Below are 19,804 nucleotides of genomic sequence, written 5' to 3' on the forward strand. Positions count from 1 at the left end.
CCCTTTATGAGGAACTGCCTAGGATTCCAGCAGCCCTCCATCTCAGCCACAGTCAACACAGGCTTTTCTCCCTTGAAGTTATGGGGACTTCTCTTCCTGGCACTGGAACCCTGGGCTGGAAAGCTGGGCTGAGGGCTGGGGCCCCTCACTTCTCAGAGGGGACCTCCACAGTTTAGATATCCCTCCTGATTTTTTTAAAAAAATTCTTTATTGTTTAAAGTATTACATATGTCTCCTTTTCCCCCCATTGAACTCTCCCTGGCCATTCCCACTCCCTAGCACATGACTCAGCCCTCTACTCTCTGTGGACCATGAGTTATGCTTATACTAGTATGCATGCGCACAAGTCTTTGGTTGCTGTCTTCCATCTCCCCTCTCCAACCAATCTCAATGTGGCTTTTAAAAAAATATTAGTTGTAGGTTTTTTCTTCAGCTAGATTTCAGGCAGTAAAGTAATGAATGATTCTTAAATTTTGGGTTTGGTGATATTGACTTCATTAATTTCTTCACACAGGAAATCTGGACAAGCATGAAGAACTAGAAAAGCTTGTGGCAAGTTTTTTGGGAGTAGAAGCTGCTATGGCATATGGCATGGGATTTGCAACAAATTCAATGAACATTCCTGCTCTTGTTAGCAAAGTAAGACTTAGTCTGTCATTAATGAAGACTCCTTGTATGTATCATATTTGGTTTTATAAAATATTCAGAGTAAGCCAGGAACTATCGTAAATTTAGGTTAAATATAGTCTGCCCAAAGATATTTCTATCATAAACTTTTGATAAGTATGTTCCATGGAGACTTACATCCCTTAAAGCTTTATTATTACAACCCATGATCCCTTCCTCTCCCATTAGGTGACTCTTGCCTTCTCCATTTCATATGGTTTTAAAGGGATTCTAATAAATAAAATCTTATAAATGGCTAAAATTATGGAAGAAAGAATTTTGTTTGGAAAGCTATTTAATTGAAAATATATACTTGTCCTCACTGTAATGTATATTACTGAAAGACATATGAGCAAATTATATATGTGCCTATTTATATGTTAGTAATAATGTATGTTAATAATGTGGGTAGAGCTTTTGTGAGGTGACAGTTAGGAGAGAAGAGATGAGACATTGTAAATCACATTTTAGCAGATTAACACTTTCAGTTTGAGCTGTTCCTCAGTGGTTATTTATTCTCATTTTAACAGTGGTATCTGTGAATGGTATATTGAAAAAATCATCAGTCCTGGATGACTCAGTTGGAGCCTCATCCTGTACACCAAAAAGTGGCAGGTTTGAGTCCTAGTCAGGGCATATACCCAGGTTGTGGGTTCAATCCCCACTTGGGGTGCGTGCAGGAGGCAACTGATCAAAATTTCTCACATCGGTGTTTCTCTTCCTATCTAAAAATTTTAAAAAAAGTAAAGGAAGAACAAAAAAATTGATAGAACTAGTATGAAAATCTAAGGCAGGGGTCTTCAAACTACGGCCCGCGGGCCACATGCAGCCCCCAGGGGAGTCTGATCCTGCCCGCCAGGTTTTTTGGGCAGTGAGCGCAGCCAAGGTGTTACAGTAGGAATTAGTAGTTCATATAGTCCGGCCCTCCAGCTCTCTGAGGGACCGTGATCTGGCCCCCACTTTAAAAAGTTTGAAGACCCCTGATCTAAGGGGATAGAACATTTAAAAACATAATTAACCAACTTCACATTTATGAAACACTCCAACCAACAACAGCAAAACATTTACCAAGAGACCATTTTCTGGGCCATTAAACCAACCTTAACAAATTTAAAAGAATTGAAATTATTCAAAATATATTCTCTAACCATAATAGAATTAAATTTGAAATCAGTAACATAAAGAAAGATATCTAGAAAATCCTCAAACAATTGCAAAGATATCTAGAAAATCCTCAAACAATTGCAAAGTACACTTTTAAATAACCCAGACTCAAAGCAAAGCAAAATCAAAAATACTTGAACTAACTAGAAATTTAATATTATTTGTAGGAGGAAGCTAAAGCCATGCTTTGATGGAAATATATAGCATTAAATGCTTATATTATGGGGGGGAAAGTTTCGAATCAGCCATCTAAATTTCTACCACACAAAATTAGTAAAAGAGCAAATTAAAACCAAAGATTTCAGAGGAAGAATACAGGTAAACGCAGAAATCAACGAAACAGAAAATAGATAATAAGTGAAATCAGTGAAACCAAAACTGATTCTTTGAGAAAATGAATGCAATTGATAGATCTCTAGCCAGACTGGTCAGGATAAAAAAGAGAGAAGACAAAAATTACTAGTAGTAGGCATAAAAGAGGCTACTTCACTACATATCCTATGGACATTAAAAGGATATAAGGAAATATTAAGAACAACTTCATGCTGATAAATTCAACAACTTAGCTACAATGGACAAATTTCTTTTTAAATATATTTTACTGATTTTAGAGAGAAAGGAAAAGGGAGAGAGAGAGATAAACATCAATGATGAGAGAGAATCATTGAGTGGCTGCCTCCTGCACTCCCCCTACTGGGGATCAAACCCGTAACCCAGGCATGTGCCCTTGACCAGACTCAAACCTGGGAACCTTCAGTCCGCAGGCATTGAGCCAAATCAGTTATGGCAATGGACAAATTTCTTGAGAAAAAAATAAATGTATGATTCATTGATTATAGTACATTTTGGTATCATAAACTTTATATTCTTATTTGGAATTTCATAGAATTTTTTACACTAAAGGGTTAAATAATTTCATTTTGCTTCTCCTGTGTGCTCACAAACTAATAATTACTATCTAGAATTAGATGTCTTATATACAGACATGGAAGATACTTCCTTAAATATTTATTGTATAAATCAAATATAGTTGAAATGTTATGAAATGTATTTTAATCTATTCAAGGCAACAACTACTCCAGTTTTCTTTTAAAAAAATCTTTATTGTTCAGATTATTACATTTGTTCCTCTTCCCCCGCCCCATAGATCCCTCCACCCAGTTCCCATCACACCCCATGCTCTTACCCTCCACCCCCACAGTTCTCATCCTTAGGTGTATGATTTTTGTCCAGTCTCTGCCTGCACTCCCCACACCCCTTTCCCGCTGAGGATTGTCAGTACACTCCCTTTCTATTCCCCAATTCTATTATATTCACCAGTTTATTCTGTACGTCAGATTTTTTATTCACTTTATTTTTAGATTCACTTGTTGATAGATAATGTATTTGTTGTTCATAATTTTTATCTTTACCTTTTTCTTTTTCTTAAAGAATATCCTTCAGCATTTCATTTAATCCTGGTTTGGTGGTGATGAACTCCTTTAGTTTTTTTTGTTTTTTTGTTTTTTTTTTTGTCTGTGAAGCTCTTTATCTACCCTTCAGTTCTGAATGACAGCTTTGCTGGGTAGAGTAATCTTGGTTGTAGGTTCTTGCCACTCCCGTCTAGCCTGCATAGTTTCTGTTGAGAAATCAGCTGATAATCGTATGGGTGCTCCCTTGTAGGTAACTAACTGTTTTTCTCTTGCTGTTTGTAAGATTCTCTCTTTGTCTTTTGCTCTTGGCATTTTAATTATGATGCGTTTTGGTGTGGTCCTCTTTGCATTCCTTTTGTTTGGGGTTCTCTGTGCTTCCTGGACTTATAAGTCTATTTCTTTCACCAGGTGGGGAAAGTTTTCTGTCATTTCTTCAAATAGGTTTTCAATATCTTGCTCTCTCTCTTCTTCTGGCACCCCCATAATTTGGATGTTGGTATACTTGAAGTTGTCCCAGAGGTTCCTTACACTATCTTCATATTTTTGTATTTTTTTTCTTTTCCAGTTGGGTGTTTTTGCTTCTTTGTATTTCAAATCTTTTACTTGATTCTTGCGATCCTCTAGTCTGCTGTTGGATTTCTGTATATTATTCTTTATTTCAGTCAGTGTATGCCTAATTTATAATAGATCCTTTTTTATATCCTCAAGGCTCTCACTAAATTTATCAGCAGATTCTAGAAAATTCTTATAAAAAGCCATGGTTTTGAACTCTATATCCAATTTCTTTCATTTGTGGCCCGTTTCTGTGTATCTGCATTTTGGCTGCTTCTCTGTGTTGATAGAGTGGCTTTGTGTGCTAGGTGTCCTATTGGGCCCAGTGGCTCAGCCTCCCCAGTTACCTGATGTGGACACTCTTGGTGCACCCCTTTGTGGGCAGTATGCACAGTCTTGTTGTAGTTAAGCCTTGATTATTGTTGGTATCACTGGGAGGAATTGACCTCCAGGCCAATTGTCTGTGAGGATCAGCTGTGTCTACAATGGGAGCACTTCTGTGCTGGAGATACCCTTATGAGGCAAGACTTGCTTCAGTGGGGCTTTGGTGCTCACTGAGTCTGCCCCTGGGTGTGTCCCATATGGATCTGAGGAGTTGTATTCTGGATGGTCCCACTCTGACCACTGGGTACACTGGCTCTTGGATCTCCAAGGAGGTGCAAAGTCAGCCACTGCCTGAGGTCACTCAGCAGGCACAATGGAGAGATCTGCAGATTCCTCTTCTTTGTTTGGGGTTTGGAGGTGCCCAGATGAGCCCCAGCTGTGAAACAATGCAAGCTGTTGTGGGGCCTTAGGCCTTCTTTTGTATGTTCTGGGTCTCTCTGTCTCAGCTGTAGTTTATTAGGTAATTTTAGATTTCAAAGGATCAGGCCATTCATATGCAAAAGCCTCTGCACACAGGTTGGGTGGGGTGGGGTCTCAGGGCGGAGCAAACAGCAATTGCTTCCCATCAGCCCTGCCCTAAGAGGCCCCTGGGTCTCAGTTTCCTGAGATAATCACTGCAAGCACCTCTGAGAGAAAGCTGCCCTTGAGTTCCACCCAATGCCAGGCAGTCCATTTTCTCCCTGTATGAGTCTGGGTCCCCAGAGTCTTGCTCAGAACTGGAGTTCAGAGCAGTCGGGAGCTTGTGTCTTCCTTTGGATTGAAAAAGACAGCCGAGTACTCAGCTGCCAGCCCTTTCCATGTGCGCGCCTCTATACCTCTGCACTTTACTTCTGCAGCTCCTCTGAGTCTCAGTGTGCTTTTCTATTTCCTTCTAGTTGTAGACTTTCCACTTAGCCAGCCTTCCTGTGGTTCTGGATGATGTCCGTTTTATCTTTTAGTTATAGTTTTGCAAGGCAGCAAGTTCAGGTATTTACCTATGCCACCATCTTGGTTTCTCCTTCACAACTACTCCAGTTTTACTCTTTCTTTAAGACTTATATTACATTTCTATGGGAGGTGATCAATTATTCAGCATTAAGTCAGAGGCAGACAGTATATTAACTAAGAGCATGTATCCTAAAAGCAAAAGCTTTGTATGAGTATAAGTTATGACCTTGGGCAAGATTGTAACTCTTTGTTTTCATATGGTAAAGTGGGGATAATAATAATAGTTCTTATCTCACAGATTGTTGTGAGGATTAAAAATAACAATGTGATTACAACCCTTAACATAGTGCCTGAAACCATATTAAGCATTTAGATGATAACTGCTGGCATTTAATTTTTATTTTTGCACAAATGACATAATAGACCCTCCTAGTATATTAGAAGGGAAAATAGGTTGGTACACAGAAATAGTGAATTAGGCTATCTAAAAAGGAGATGACAAAAAGAACATAATTATATTTGCAATTTTGGAAAAAAATTAGATGGGAAAAGAAAATTGCATCCTTTTTAAGGTGCAGTGGAATGCCAAGAGTGGTTAAGGAAAGGATTTAAAGATTTGCAGAAGAGGAATTCAGCCTTTCCATTTTTCCCCCCTAGTTTTTCTCATTTTTTTCAATTTTAACACTTTTTTTTCAAAGATAAATTTAGATTTACAGAAGAGTTACAAGAGAGTATAGAGCACATGTGTCAAACACAAGGCCTGCTGGCCAAATCCGGCCAGCCAGGCCTTGCAATGTGGCCCGCACCGCGCTGTCATCACTGCACTCCGCTGTCAGTTTATGACATTGTCAGTTTATGACTGTTCAGTAAACCATTCAGCCCGCGATTTTGGCTGGATTTTAGATTTTGGCCCTTTCTCTGATTGAGTTCGACACCCCTAGTATAGAGAGTTCCTGGGTACTTTTCATTCAGCCTCCCAGTATGTTAATATCTTACATAACAGTAGAGCATTTACCAAACCTAAAAAACTAATCTTGATTCAATACTACTAACTAAAAAATAGAACTTTTTTCAGTTTCAACAGTTTTCCCACTGATAACCATTTTCCTGTTCCAATATCCAATTGAGTATCTTCATTGCATTGAGTTCTTGTCCTTCCTACCTTGACTCTTCTGAAGGAAGAGTTGTTGCTTCTCTCCTATTTATTTATATCAGTACTAGAGGCCTGGTGCATGAAATTCATGCACTCTAAGTGGGGCGGGGGGGTCCCCCAGTCTGGCCTGTGCCCTTTCAGTGTGGAAGCCCCGCGATTGATAGCCCCAAAGAGGTAGGTTGGAGTCAGGGGTTCCACTTCCGCGGTGGGTGCAGGGCCATGGGAACCCCGTCTCCATTGTGCACACGGCCATCTTGTGACAGCGTGAGGGCATCTTGTGACGGCATGATGGTGTGAGGACCACCTAAGCTTGTATTAGTAAGATGGGTTCATGAATATTTTATCATTTGGGTTCAACATGATTACTTTTAACTTTTTTGCTCAAGTTGATCCAGTTTTGGCCATTAGGTGATCTTTCAGGTGGGCTCCTATGCCCTTTGAATATGCCCCGTTTTTTTTGTTTTGTTTGTTTTTTTCCTAAAGCACTTTCTTTGTAGCATAACAAGATGCCCCAGGCTTTTTTTTTTTTTTTTAACCTATCCTAACCTTGGGGTCAACCAGTAAGTTCTTCATTGAGTCCTGATACTTTATATTGGAGGATTATATTTAGAAACCAAGTTTTGGTATGTTTATTGCTACTGGGGTATCTGCCTCTCAATGGATAGAGTTAGAAAAATAAAAACATGTATACTAACTCATGCATAAGCATATTGATTAGTGTGCATGTGTATATTTATAAATTTTAAAAACTATTAGTCCATATGGATAATTCCAACTCTACTTCTCTTTATTTTTAATCTGCACATTTTTAATGAGGGAGCTTTTTAAAATCTTAATAATGAAAACTTTACATACAGTAAAAATTTCAGGCAGACGACTGCTATTGCAAGTTCTTAAGTATCCAGCCAGGAATACTTTTCCTTTTATTTGGGAACACACTGACACTTTCTGCTCCTTACTTTTTTCATCTAATCGGATATTTTGAAGGCCATTGTTGACAGAGAAGAACCTGTTTCTGAGTTCAGACTTTATAGGTTGGAACCTGCATGAGATGTGGAAGAGTAAGAACTAGGAAAGAAATAAAAATTCTGAGAGCTTCAGATGTATCTTGTTGCCTTAACAGAAACCCATGTTTACATGGATTTAAAGAAAAACTTGTTCAGAGATTGTAAGGGCAAAACTAAGCCTATACTCCATGTCATTTTGGGAATCCTATGTAATATGCTAATTAGACTGAACAGCAGAACAACCTTCAGGACGAAGCTGGGGCTGTGAGGGCTGAGGCAGCAGCCAGGGTGACTGCGAGGGCCTCCCCTTGCTTGAATTTCGTGCATTGAGCCTCTAGTAGACTAATAAGTGGGGTTGTCATTGAACTCTGGATGGTTAGGAGCGGGAAGAAGAATGCACTGTTTCCACAAGCATTACTCCCTCAGCTGCCTTCTCCCCCACATACTTCTTCCATGACTCAAATAGTACATCATACCAAACTCATGAAATGATATCAGACCAACATAACTGAAACTATGAAGACTATCTGATACGTATATCAGATTTTAGATATAAATAAAAAAATCTATTGCTATATATCTGGATATTTATGTCCATCTTAGGAATGAAGAAATTAAATTAAAAGGCTAGAATTTTGCATCTACTTCTAAATTAATTTTGTAAAAAAACCAACTAGCCAAAACCAGTTTGGCTCAGTGGATAGAGCGTCGGTCCGGGTTCGATTCCGGTCAGGGGCATGTACCTTGGTTGCGGGCACATCATTTGTGGGGGGTGTGTAGGAGGCGGCTGATCGATGTCTCTCTCTCATCGATGTTTCTAACTCTCTATCCCTCTCCCTTCCTTTCTGTAAAAAATCAATAAAATATATTTATAAAACAAACCAACCAACTATACTTTTTTTCCTTCTTGAATTTGATAGTTTGCTTTTACAAGCTTTCCTTAATAGGATATAAATATTATTAATGATTTTAGCATTTGGTCTTTTGTGTAATGAAACCTCCCCCGCCTCCACGCCAGCTTCTTACTTCCTGTGCTTGTGGTTTTGCAGGGTTGCTTGATTCTGAGTGATGAACTGAACCATGCGTCACTGGTTCTGGGAGCCCGGCTGTCAGGAGCAACCATTCGAGTCTTCAAACACAACAGTGAGTTTGTTGTGGAGGCCTTAGTGTTTGGTATTCTTTGGATTAGTGGCAGTGGTATATTAATAATAGGAAATATAAATGAAGATAGCAACATTTAAAAAGTTTTTTTCTGAGCCCTGGCCGGATAGCTTAGTTGGTTAGAGTGTCATTCCAATACACCAAGGTTGTGGGTTTGATTCTCCAGTCAGGGCACATACAAGAATCAACCAATGAATGAATAAATAAGTGGAACAACAAATCTCTCTCCCTCCCACCCTCCCTTCTCCCTTTGAAAGCCTTAACTTCCTAAATGGAAATATCTTTATGTATTATTACAATAATTATTTGCAATAAAAATACATAACTTTTGTAGTTAAAACATGTAGAGAAGAAAGATTACCAACTCTATTTTTAATATCATCTTTCACCAAAGTGAGTACGCGTACAAACGAGTCTAGAAGAATATACACCAATATAGTAGGTCTGTGCTCCTAATTGGAAGGTTAGAGATGGTAATAACTTCCTGCCTTTTGTCTTTGTCTTATCTGAAATGTTTTACAATAAGAATGATGCAAATAGCATTTTGCTTTATGTAAATGGGGCTTATTAAACACCACTGTGGAACCTGCTCTTTTCTTACAACACATCGTGAACTTTGGCAATACATGTGATTCTCCTCCTCCCCTAATGTCAGGGTGGCAGGCAGTGCTAGAAGCGCCCTGATTCAGATTGTCTCTCAGTTTGGACATCGAGGTTGTTTCTAAAATTTTCTACTAGAAGTGGTACTACCTGTTACCCACATTTTTGCTCAATGGTGTGATTAGTGCCTTAGGATGAATTCCTAGCAGTCTTAGAATGCCTGGTTAAAAGGGCACAAATATTTTTGTACTTTTCCAAATTGCCTCCAAGCAGACTTTTACTCAGCAACATGACAGTGACTCACGCCAGCCTAGGCCATTATGAAACATTTTAAAACTTCCCTTCTCCAATAATCAACAACATGTTAATTTTATTTCTTTAATTACTAGGTGTCAAGCAACTTTGAATACAGTATTGTGTTTGAATTTCTTTGTAAATTGGCCATTTTCAAATGGTTTCTCTTTTTTACTGATTGTAAGAGCCCTTCCTATTTTCTTTGATGTTACATTATTATTTTTTAAATATATTTTATTGATTTTTTTACAGAGAGGAAGGGAGAGAGACAGAGAGTTAGAAACATCGATGATAGAGAAACATTGATCAGCTGCCTCCTGCACACCCCCTACTGGGGATGTGCCCACAATCAAGGTACATGCCCCTAACGGGAATCGAACCCGGGACCTCTCAGTCCGCAGGCTGAGGCTTTATCCACTGAGCCAAACTGGATTTGGCAATGTTGCCTTATTTTTTATGTTACTTTTAACTTTGTTTTTAGTTTCTTGCTCTGTAGACTTATTAAAATGCTTATGTTGTCACATTTATTGTCTTACAACTTGCATTTTGTGTTAATGCCTTCCATATTCTAAGATAATAAGGTTATTCTCTTATTTTCTTTGTAAATTGGCCATTTTCAAATGGATACTAGATTCCGCCCCCCCCCCCAAGTTGATAATATGCTTAAGCATTCTACTACAGATATTTCCTTTCATCTAAAATTTTGAATCAGTATTTATTTTTTCTACTCTTTTCTGTATGTAAACAGAGGAAACTAAAACAATGACTACATTTTTACTGGCTTTTGCTGATTGCCAGATGCTGCCCTCTGCAGCAGGATTAGACGCTTCAACATTTCCGGGATAGCATCTCCTGTCTCTGGGTCAGGTAGCAGACAGATTGTGTTCTTATGAATAACTGAAGGTGTCAACGCAACACAGTCTATGGCCATTTTCTCTGTGTTTGTGGTGTTTTTATTATTTCTCTTTTCTACTTAGTCCTTTCTATGAAAAGAGCAAAATCATGTACCTTTTAATGCCCTCCTGCAGTGAGGAGCAATAAAGACTATAAAATCAGATTTTTTGATGGCATGTCTCCCACCCTTGTTAAATATACTGCAGTTTTTTTTAGGTTTTTTTTTTTTTTTTTTTTTTTTTTTGAGCGGGGGTTTCTTAAGGGCAGTGCTTCAGGGCAAACAAATTTAAATATGAAGTCGATAGTGGCGCAAAAATGGTCTTCAAAACATTTATCTTTAACAGGAAAATTATGACCCTCATTAGTGTTAGTACTAGCCATGTTGTTTTCTAGACCTTTTAACCATCTTCTAACCAATAGAGCCATAAGAACTGGTTGTGTACAGAGAGCAGATCAAATCAAACAGAAACAATCTCAACTGATTGCCAAGCTTGCTTAACACATACTCATACATTTAGGGATTTATTCTATAGCATTAACCAGGCTATTGTATTTTTAACCCACTACTAAGATAAAGTTATTTAACAAGCATTTATCAAGTATATCTTCTGTGAAAGGAAATGGGCATGTACTTTGAAGTTTTTCCCCATATATGATTTTTAGAAGGTGTATATATTTATAGTGGTTTTCATAGTCTTGCTCAGTCTTCTAATGCATTATTTCTGAATGACTCATTAAGATTAAAGATACAGTTGACTTTATAAGTATAAAAAAAAAGCTAACTGAATGGCCAGGTATTTAACATGAAACATTGGTCATTTCATAAGCCTGCTAACAACCTGACTCAACTGTGCCATAGTCGTTTGTTGAGTTTCTGTGACTTTGAACATTTGTTGCATTTCAGGTGAGATTTTAATTAAAGATAGCAGTAGCTCACTCATTTTGCCCCATCTTTTTCTGCCCTGTTCTGACTTTGTTAATGTCCTTTGCTGTCCAAGACACTCTTCCTAAATAAGAAATGTTTATTTTCATTTCTGGAATAAAGTTAGGAAAGAAGAAGGTACTTTATGCTGACATATTTTTGTGTGTGCTATAGACATGCAGAGCCTAGAGAAGCTATTGAAAGATGCTATTGTTTGTGGTCAGCCTCGGACACGAAGACCCTGGAAGAAGATTCTAATCCTTGTGGAGGGAATATATAGGTAATCCTGCTTTATGATTCTAATCTTTCTGATTTGGCTCCATGAAGTCTTAGAATTTTTCAGCCTCACTTCATTTTCTTTATTATATATTTATTATTGATTTTTTACAGAGAGGAAGGGAGAGGGAGAGGGAGTCAGAAACATCAATGAATGAGAAACATTGATCAGCTGCCTCCTGCACACCTCCCACCAGGGATGTGCCCGCAACCAAGGCACATGCCCTTGACCGGAATTGAACCTGGGATTTTTCAGTCCGCAGGCAGACGCTCTATCCACCGAGCCAAACCGGTCAGGGCCTCACTTCATTTTCAAGGAACACTAATTAGACTACTCTGGAAACTAAGGAGACAGTGTTTCTGACTTGCTAAATTACCTGGAAGCAGAGTTAGCTCTGGGACAGAAGCCTTTTTGTCTGGCTTTTAATCTTTCCATCATGCTACATGATCCTCAAATATCCCTTCTATTTGGATCCTTTGTTTTTCTGTTTGTAGAGGGAATTTGTTTATAGGTCAATAATTAAAATACGTTTTCTAATATGTCAAAACAAGTTATACAGATTTTAACGTTAAGAAATTTTTATTTTATCTGTTTGCAGCCCTTTCACTTATTTTCTTACCTCCTAATGTTTTTTAATTCTTTCTGTAGAATTTTAATTGCATACCTATGTGATGCAGAGTCTAATGTTGACTATAATTATAAGCTTTAGAAGAATCTGCTGTGACTTTTATTCCTCTGTAGTGAATTAAGATTAATTGTGTTCTGATACTTGTTTTAAAAGATCTTCTAGCCGCCGAAACCGGTTTGGCTCAGTGGATAGAGCATCAGCCTGCGGACTGAAGGGTCCCAGGTTTGATTCCAGTCAAGGGCATGTACCTTGGTTGCGGGCACATCCTCAATGGGGTGTGTACAAGAGGCAGCTGATCAATGATTCTCTCTCATTGATGTTTCTAACTCTCTATCCCTCTCTCTTACTCTCTGTAAAAAAACAAACAATAAAATATATTAAAAAATAAAAGATCGTTTAGCCATGGCATCATTTGAATTTGCCAGTTTAAAACCACCGACAGAGTTGTTAGATTATTTCAAAAAGCAATAAAATCAGAAATTAATGAAGTGGCCCGCTCCTAATTTTGAGAGTTAAGAAGTCTCAGTGTATGTATTGTTTTACTCTCTTTTGCCAGCATGGAGGGATCCATTGTTCGCCTTCCTGAGGTGATTGCCCTTAAGAAGAAATACAAGGCATACCTGTATCTTGATGAAGCCCACAGCATTGGGGCTCTGGGCCCTGCGGGGCGAGGTGTGGTAGATTACTTTGGCCTGGATCCTGAGGATGTGGACATTATGATGGGAACATTTACCAAGAGCTTTGGTGCTTCTGGAGGATACATTGGTGGGAAGAAGGTAAATGGGCTGTGATTATTGAGCAGTTAAGAATAAAGGCACTGACTTCTATGTTTGCTAAGTCACATCTAATAGCTTCCAAACTGGGTGCGGAGATCCTGAATTTGTGGCTTAGGCTCATGGTGCCAGCGAGTTCACACTTCAGCTGCCTGGTGAGTGACTGAGGCATTGAAGGCTGGTTCTGTTCATTGTTTGTTGTTTTCTTCTTTGAGCTTCGTTCTAAACTACATGCTGGTTTGAGATATAGAATACCCTCTTGTATGAAAGAACACACAGTGGTGCTGCCTGTTCGCCACACTCTTGCTGGGTTTGAGTTGTGCTCACAGTTTCGAGTAGTGGGGTTGTCATGGGAGCCGATGGGAATAAAATACAAGTTCTCTTAGGTGAACATAAAGTCAGGAAGAAAAAAAGATTATTTCATTAGTTCTGGTGTATTATAAGGCTTTGTTTTTTGTTTTGTGGGTTTGTGTATGTGTGTGTGTTTTGTGTTTTCAATTTAAAAATCATATACTGACTTAAGGCATTCGAGGTGTGTGGCATGGTAGAAATGTTTGAACCATGGAGACAGAGGTCTGGGTTTGATTATTTAATCCTTTGCACTCCGAACCATTCTGGACATTGGCTACCAGCTACTCGACGCTACTGTGCGTTGAAATAACTCAGTAACCCGTAATCACTAATAAACTGCAATGTCCCCTGAGAGGGGACATCCGAGTGATATGCTAGAATTCCGATGTCCCCTGAGAGGGGACAGTGGAGTGCAAAGGGTTAACTTTGTGAGACCTTGGTCAGAGCATTTAACTTTTCAGTTTCCTTATCAGTAAAACAGAGATAAATATGCTGGCTTATAAGATTGTAGTAAGGGTTTAAGAAATAATAATGTATGTCCATGCTGCAATATGGATGAACCTTATGTTAAGTTAAAGAAGGAAGTCACAATAGGTCACACATTATATTATTTCTTCAATATGCTTTATCTAGAATAGGCAGATCATAGAGATAGAAAGTAGGTTGGTGGTTGCTAGGGGTTGAGGAGCTGGGGGAGGTGGAAAGTGGCTGCTAATGGGTGTGAGGTTTCTTTTTGAGGTAATGAAAATGTTCTAAAATTAGGTAGTGATGAAAGTTGTATAGTTCTGTGAATATACTAAAAAACACTGAATTGTACACTTTTAAAAGGGGAATACTATCATATAGGAATTACATCTCATTAAAACTGTTACTTTGCCCTGGCCAGTTTGGCTCAGTGGACATAGTGTCGGCCTGCAGACTGAAGGGTCCCAGGTTTGATTCCAGACAAGGTTGCAGGTTTGATTCTCCCTGGCATGATCGGAGCTCCGCAGCAACCAATTGAAGTGTCTCTCTCACATCAGATTTTCTCTCTCTGCTCTCTCCTTCCCTTCCACTCTCTTTAAAAATCAATGGACAAATATCCTCAGGTAAGGATTAAGAAAAAACAAACAAAACAAAAAAAACAAACCCTGTTACTTTAAAAAAGTGCAGTTTTAGGGAAAAAACCAGTGTGTGTTAAGTATTTGTATGTGGCATATACTAGTAGTAGGCAATCATAGATTTCTTTAATTCCTCTTTAATATTTTGGAAATTTTAAAACATAGACTTTCTCTTTTAAAAAATATATATATATTATTAATTTTTTACAGAGAGGAAGGGAGAGAGATAGTTAGAAACATCGATGAGAAACATCGATCAGCTGCCTCATGCACACCCCCCAATGGGAATGTGCCCACAACCAAGGTACGTGCCCTTGACCGGAATCGAACCTGGGACCCTTCAGTCCGCAGGCTGACGTTCTATCCACTGAGCCAAACTTAATAATTGATTGCCCTTTAGAGAAAATCCATTATCAGTGGGTGTAGTCAAGTTTGGTAGATTTTTTATCTTGAATTTTGTTAATGGGACCAGGCTACTTTGGAAAATTGATTGCCTTTTGGTGAGATTTATTGCTAAATCAGAGGACAGACAATAATACTCTGGGAGATATTTTAGGTACATTATATTTATTGTGGGTTTTACATAATTTTGCGTATTTTTGAAGTGATACACTGTAAAAAAAAAAAAAAGCCACATTATGTGTCTTCTTGATTCTGGTACATAAACTTTTTTGTGTGAATGTTTAAAGACTTAGTGGAGTTAGAAGACATCAAAGATTGGGGATAGACAACTGATTGCTTTGAAAACCTTGTATCTGACAGACAAGGTTTTTCTTTATTCTTTATTGCAGGCTTTAGTGTTCTGTGAAAGACCCAGTGAATTTCTGACAAATAAAATTTTATAAATATCTGTGTGGAGGATATTGAATACCTTTAAAATGATTTAGAGAGTTGCCTTTCTCTGATTTAGGAGTGTAAGGAGGGCTTTGCAGATGTGGGGTAAGATGTAGATGATATTTTCTGTAATACTTACAAGTAAACCACTTGTCCAAAAGGAATTAAACACTTTCTTGTTTAATTCTGCATTGTAGATCTATTTATATCATTAAATAATAACGCTTTCCAAATTTAGAGGGGTTCTTTAAAACTAGTTCCTCATTCCGTGTGGCAGGTTAAAATATAAAACAAAGCGTAAGGACGTTGCCCTGTGTCCAACCCAGTTGGTTGCCCTTGCCTCTCAGATTAGTGTCCATATTCCAGTGTGCTGAAGGGAGGAGGAGCCTGCTTCCTCCAGGAAGGGAGGCAGTGACATTGCCAGTGAACTCAGACATTGCCTCTGATGCCTTGCTTCTGTGAACTCCCCAGGAGCTGATAGACTATCTGCGAACACATTCTCATAGTGCAGTGTATGCCACGTCACTGTCACCACCTGTTGTGCAGCAGATCATCACCTCGATGGAGTGCATCATGGGGAAGGATGGCACCACCCTTGGTGAGTTGTTCTTTCCTTAGAAAGTGCCCTGGGCTCCGTAAATACTGAGCAACCAAACAGGTTTGTTGTAGAGCTTTTTTCCTAAAATGAGCTAGGTACCCTAATCAGCAAGCTGGCAGGTCTGTGAGGCCTTGGTTTCTATGGACACTTCAGTGTTTGATACATATGCCATGAGAATAGTCTGGCTTGCTTCCTGTTGAATTTTATTCTCTGTTGGTGGTGAGACTTCAATCTAACAATCCTCCCTACCCTTATAAATCACAGGTAATAAGCCTTTAGGGTCTTTCTTGAAGTGCACAATTTTATGTGAAAATAGAATTCACTATATAGTGATATTTCATTCCCATGGTGTTTAAAAGCTGCTGTTTTTATGAATTAGTGTCCTTGATTTGGTGCCTTGAAAAGAATTTATAATTTAACATACAGTAGCTAATATAGTTCATCCTGAATTTGTTTATTCTGTCTTTGGTGGAATTTGTAGATTAGGTGCCCTAACTTAAAATACTGAAATGAACAATTAGGTGTGACGTTTGCTTTCAATAGTTCACTTTTATTCTGTATCACTAGGGGGCAGTGTTAACTGCAAAAAAGTTACAGTGAAAGGGGAACAGGTGGATTTTTGTTTTGTTTTTTTCACTTTTAAAAGTATTTTCATTAAAGAACTATACATTAATTGTACATTTTTTTAATGCTTCTAAAATAATTTTTACTGTCATAAAAGATCTCACATTCTCAGCCTTGAGCTCTAGACTTTTTAGTTAAATAACACTGTGGTAAGATTAATTTGGTTTGCATTGAAAAACAAGAAAGAAGTGATATGTCTGATTTTGATTGACTTAAATCTGTTTTCTTAAGTCATAATTTTACCTTAATATTACTTCTGATCTGTGATACATCCTTGTTATCTCTAGTGAGAGTTTTTGGAAATACATTTTTGAAGTGTTGATCGTTTTCAATTTGATGAATTGATTCCTGGAGAAAAAACATTTCATAATGTTGTGAACATAACATGGAGCCTTGAGCGTAGCTCCCTCTCAACAGTCATAACGTTATCTTCTCTCCTCCCCACATTGTGTTATTTAAATAGTGTGCTTTGATCTGAGATATACCTAGCTATCTATATAGCTAGCACACATAGGTGCATCAACCTTATTGATTCAGCAGACAGCTTTAGACAATTTAAAAAAATGGGCGGCTAACAATTATCAAAGTTAACTTTGGATAATTTATTTGCCCTACCCCAGAGCGTGAATTTGTGTGATGCATGACCTCTAGATAAGGATAAGTGATTATCTGTACTAAATAATGAAATCTAGGTGGTGAGAAAATGAAATATGGTAATTAAATAGACTTTGGGTTATCATTTGTTTTCCAGTTTATCTATTGCCTCTCTAACCCCCCCTAAGCTTAGTGGCGTGAAACAACAGCCACCTTATTATGCTCACAGATTCTGCGGGTCAGGAATTCGGTCAGGGATGGCTTATCTTTGCTCCACAATATCTGGGGCTTAAGCTTGAGTCTAACCTGGGCTGGAGTGACTAGAAGGCTGGGCCCAGCTGAGGCTCTTGACCAGAACACCTTCATATGTCCTCACCATGTGGCTTTGGTTCATAACATGATGACTAAGGTATCCAGAGAGGATGCGTCAGCAAACAAGAGATCCAAGGAACCTGCTGCAACCTTGTGACCTTTTCCGATCTGTTGTAATGGGCAGGTGACTAAGGCCAACCCAGATTGCAGGACATGGGAAATAATACTCCATCTCAAATGCGAGGTGGGTCAAAGAATTTATGGCCCTTTAAAAAAATTGCCACTACTAGCTTTTAAATAATATATTTTTAAAATTACTCCCTAAAGCTTTTCTTCATTTTTGACACTGTTATTTTGTCCCCCTTTACCCTCCTTCACCCAGCTCCCACCCTCCTCACTAAAATTTTAAATTAGTATGACAAACTTCTGTTGCCTACATTGTTTCTCTGCCAAAATACAGGATAATAAAAATCTAACCAAAAGTAGACTTAGATACCATTTTTCTTTTAACTGATTTTAATTAATTTGGCCTAATTTATTTTAGATTTGAGTGCATTAAGGTAATGTTTATTTTTATGGCACCACTGAAAGCATCTTTTTATTGTCCTTGTAGAAAAAGAGCTGTGAACCATGCAAGAACCTCTTTACTATGTCTTAAAGTGGCCTTGAAAAGAGGCATCTCCAATTAATTACCTGAGTGTGATTTTATAATAGGATGGCCTGCTTTAAGAGAAATTTAATCTTTGGCGTTCAGTACATGGCATTTCATCGATCTCACAAACGCTGAGTATCTCACTACATGTTAGACTGTGTAAATTAGAATCCATAGGAAATAGGCATATAAAGAGATCATTTAAGTGAAGTATATATGTGGGGAGTATTAGGGATGCATGGGATAGTAGTTGTTAGTACCAGAGACTAGTGCTGCATAGAAAAATTGAAGTTTTATTAATCATAACACATGCTGTGTGTTAGCCAGTGGTAAGTACTCTGGGAAAAAGGTAAGCCAGGAAGACGGGCAATCAGGGGTTCTGGGGACCCAGTATGCAATTTTAAATAAGGTGGTCATTGAAAAGGTAGGATTTTAGCAAGGACTTGAAGGAGGGGAAGCTTTAGCCCTGAAAATCCAGGGATAGAAGGCCCTCAGGTGGAGGCCTGAGGTAATGAAAATGTTTGATGCTTTTATTTTGTGTTTAGGAATAGCAAGGAGGCTACTATGGCCAGAGCATAATAGTACAGGTAGATGAATGACTGACTGGGTGAGTTGAGTGAGTGAAGTGAGGATAGAGGCTGTGCAGAGTGTAGAAGTTCCAGCAGGGGGCAGTCTTATCTTATAAAAGTATTAGGTTGATACAAAAACAGACACATTTTTGGTAGTACAAGGATGAGTGTAATAAAATATTAGAATAATGCTGTTATAGAAAGATGGAGACTTCACCAAAAATGAGCTTTCAGTTAATAGGCAATATTATTGGGCAGAAACACTAAAAGCCCACTGGTCAGTCAGAGTAGATAGGCTAGGGATTTCATTGTATTATGTATGAAAGTATGAGTTTATACCAAAGATGAATGTATGAAAGGAGACTAACACTTCACTAAATTTTTTCAAAGTATACGTCATCCCCCCCTATCAGATTATAAATTCTCTGAGGGCAGGGACCCATGTCTTGCTCCTTCTTTTTTTTTTTTATCCTCAACAGAGGATATTCTTTCCATTGATTTTTTTTTTTTTTTTTTTTTTTTGAGAGAGTGAAAGAGAGGGGAGAGACAGAGAGAGAAACATCGATTTGAGAGAGACACACAGATTGGTTCTTTTCCACACTCACTGTGACCTGAGCTAGAGATCCAGCCTCCAACTGAGGTTTATGCACTTGATTGGAATCAAAACCAGAACCCTTCAATCCACAGACCAACACTCTATTCACTGAGCCAAACTGGCCAGGGCTCCTTTCTATCTTAAATAGTGCTTATTTCAAGACCCTTAGAGTCAATAATTGTTTGACTTCATTGTTCTCAAAATTATTATCTCTCTTCCCCAAGTAGAATGAAAATAGGCAGTTTTGGCCACCTTTTGTTTTTCTGTTTAGAGCTGTGTTTGGCACATAGTAGGTATGCAGTAAATTCTTGGTGAATGATTAAATGAATAATCTTTTGGTGCCTTGAAGAGAGGCAATTATGACTTAGTTACCTATGATTTAGTTCTTTATTATATTCTTAAACTCTGAGAAGGTAAGAATTCTGTCACCTAAAGAGGATAACATTAATCATTCATTCTTTCAGGATTATTTCTGAATTGAAGCCTCATGTATACTGACCAATGTGACATTGGCCTTTACTATCTTAGCCAGGTCCTCTTGTAACCAGAAGCAATCATTTATAAGTTAGGTTTCAGAGCCAGGAAAGCATTTGCTCCATTTTAACTTGCAGATTCTGTATCTCATTAATGATATAGATATGGAAACTAACTCTTGGAAAAACATTAAAAATTAAATTAGGATAGAGAAGCTAAACTTAGTTTTTTTATAAAAAGGACTTACATGTAACTACAAAGCAGGTTAGATTTCAATTAAAATGTAA

At 38.2% G+C, this 19,804-nt stretch overlaps 1 protein-coding gene across 1 annotated transcript in view; it reads left to right on the forward strand.

Moving 5' to 3' along the window:
* The window catches only part of SPTLC2 (serine palmitoyltransferase long chain base subunit 2), a 95,880-nt gene that overhangs the window by 40,809 nt on the left and 35,267 nt on the right, over nucleotides 1–19,804 (forward strand). Inside the window, exons 5-9 of the mRNA XM_084891604.1 lie at nucleotides 515–639; nucleotides 8,315–8,408; nucleotides 11,311–11,416; nucleotides 12,598–12,817; nucleotides 15,571–15,697. Coding sequence (XP_084747730.1) covers nucleotides 515–639; nucleotides 8,315–8,408; nucleotides 11,311–11,416; nucleotides 12,598–12,817; nucleotides 15,571–15,697 — 672 coding nt within the window. The remainder of the gene's footprint in view (nucleotides 1–514; nucleotides 640–8,314; nucleotides 8,409–11,310; nucleotides 11,417–12,597; nucleotides 12,818–15,570; nucleotides 15,698–19,804) is intronic.

Source organism: Pipistrellus hanaki, assembly GCF_964339955.1.
Source record: "Pipistrellus hanaki genome assembly, chromosome: 1".
Lineage (NCBI taxonomy): Eukaryota > Metazoa > Chordata > Mammalia > Chiroptera > Vespertilionidae > Pipistrellus > Pipistrellus hanaki.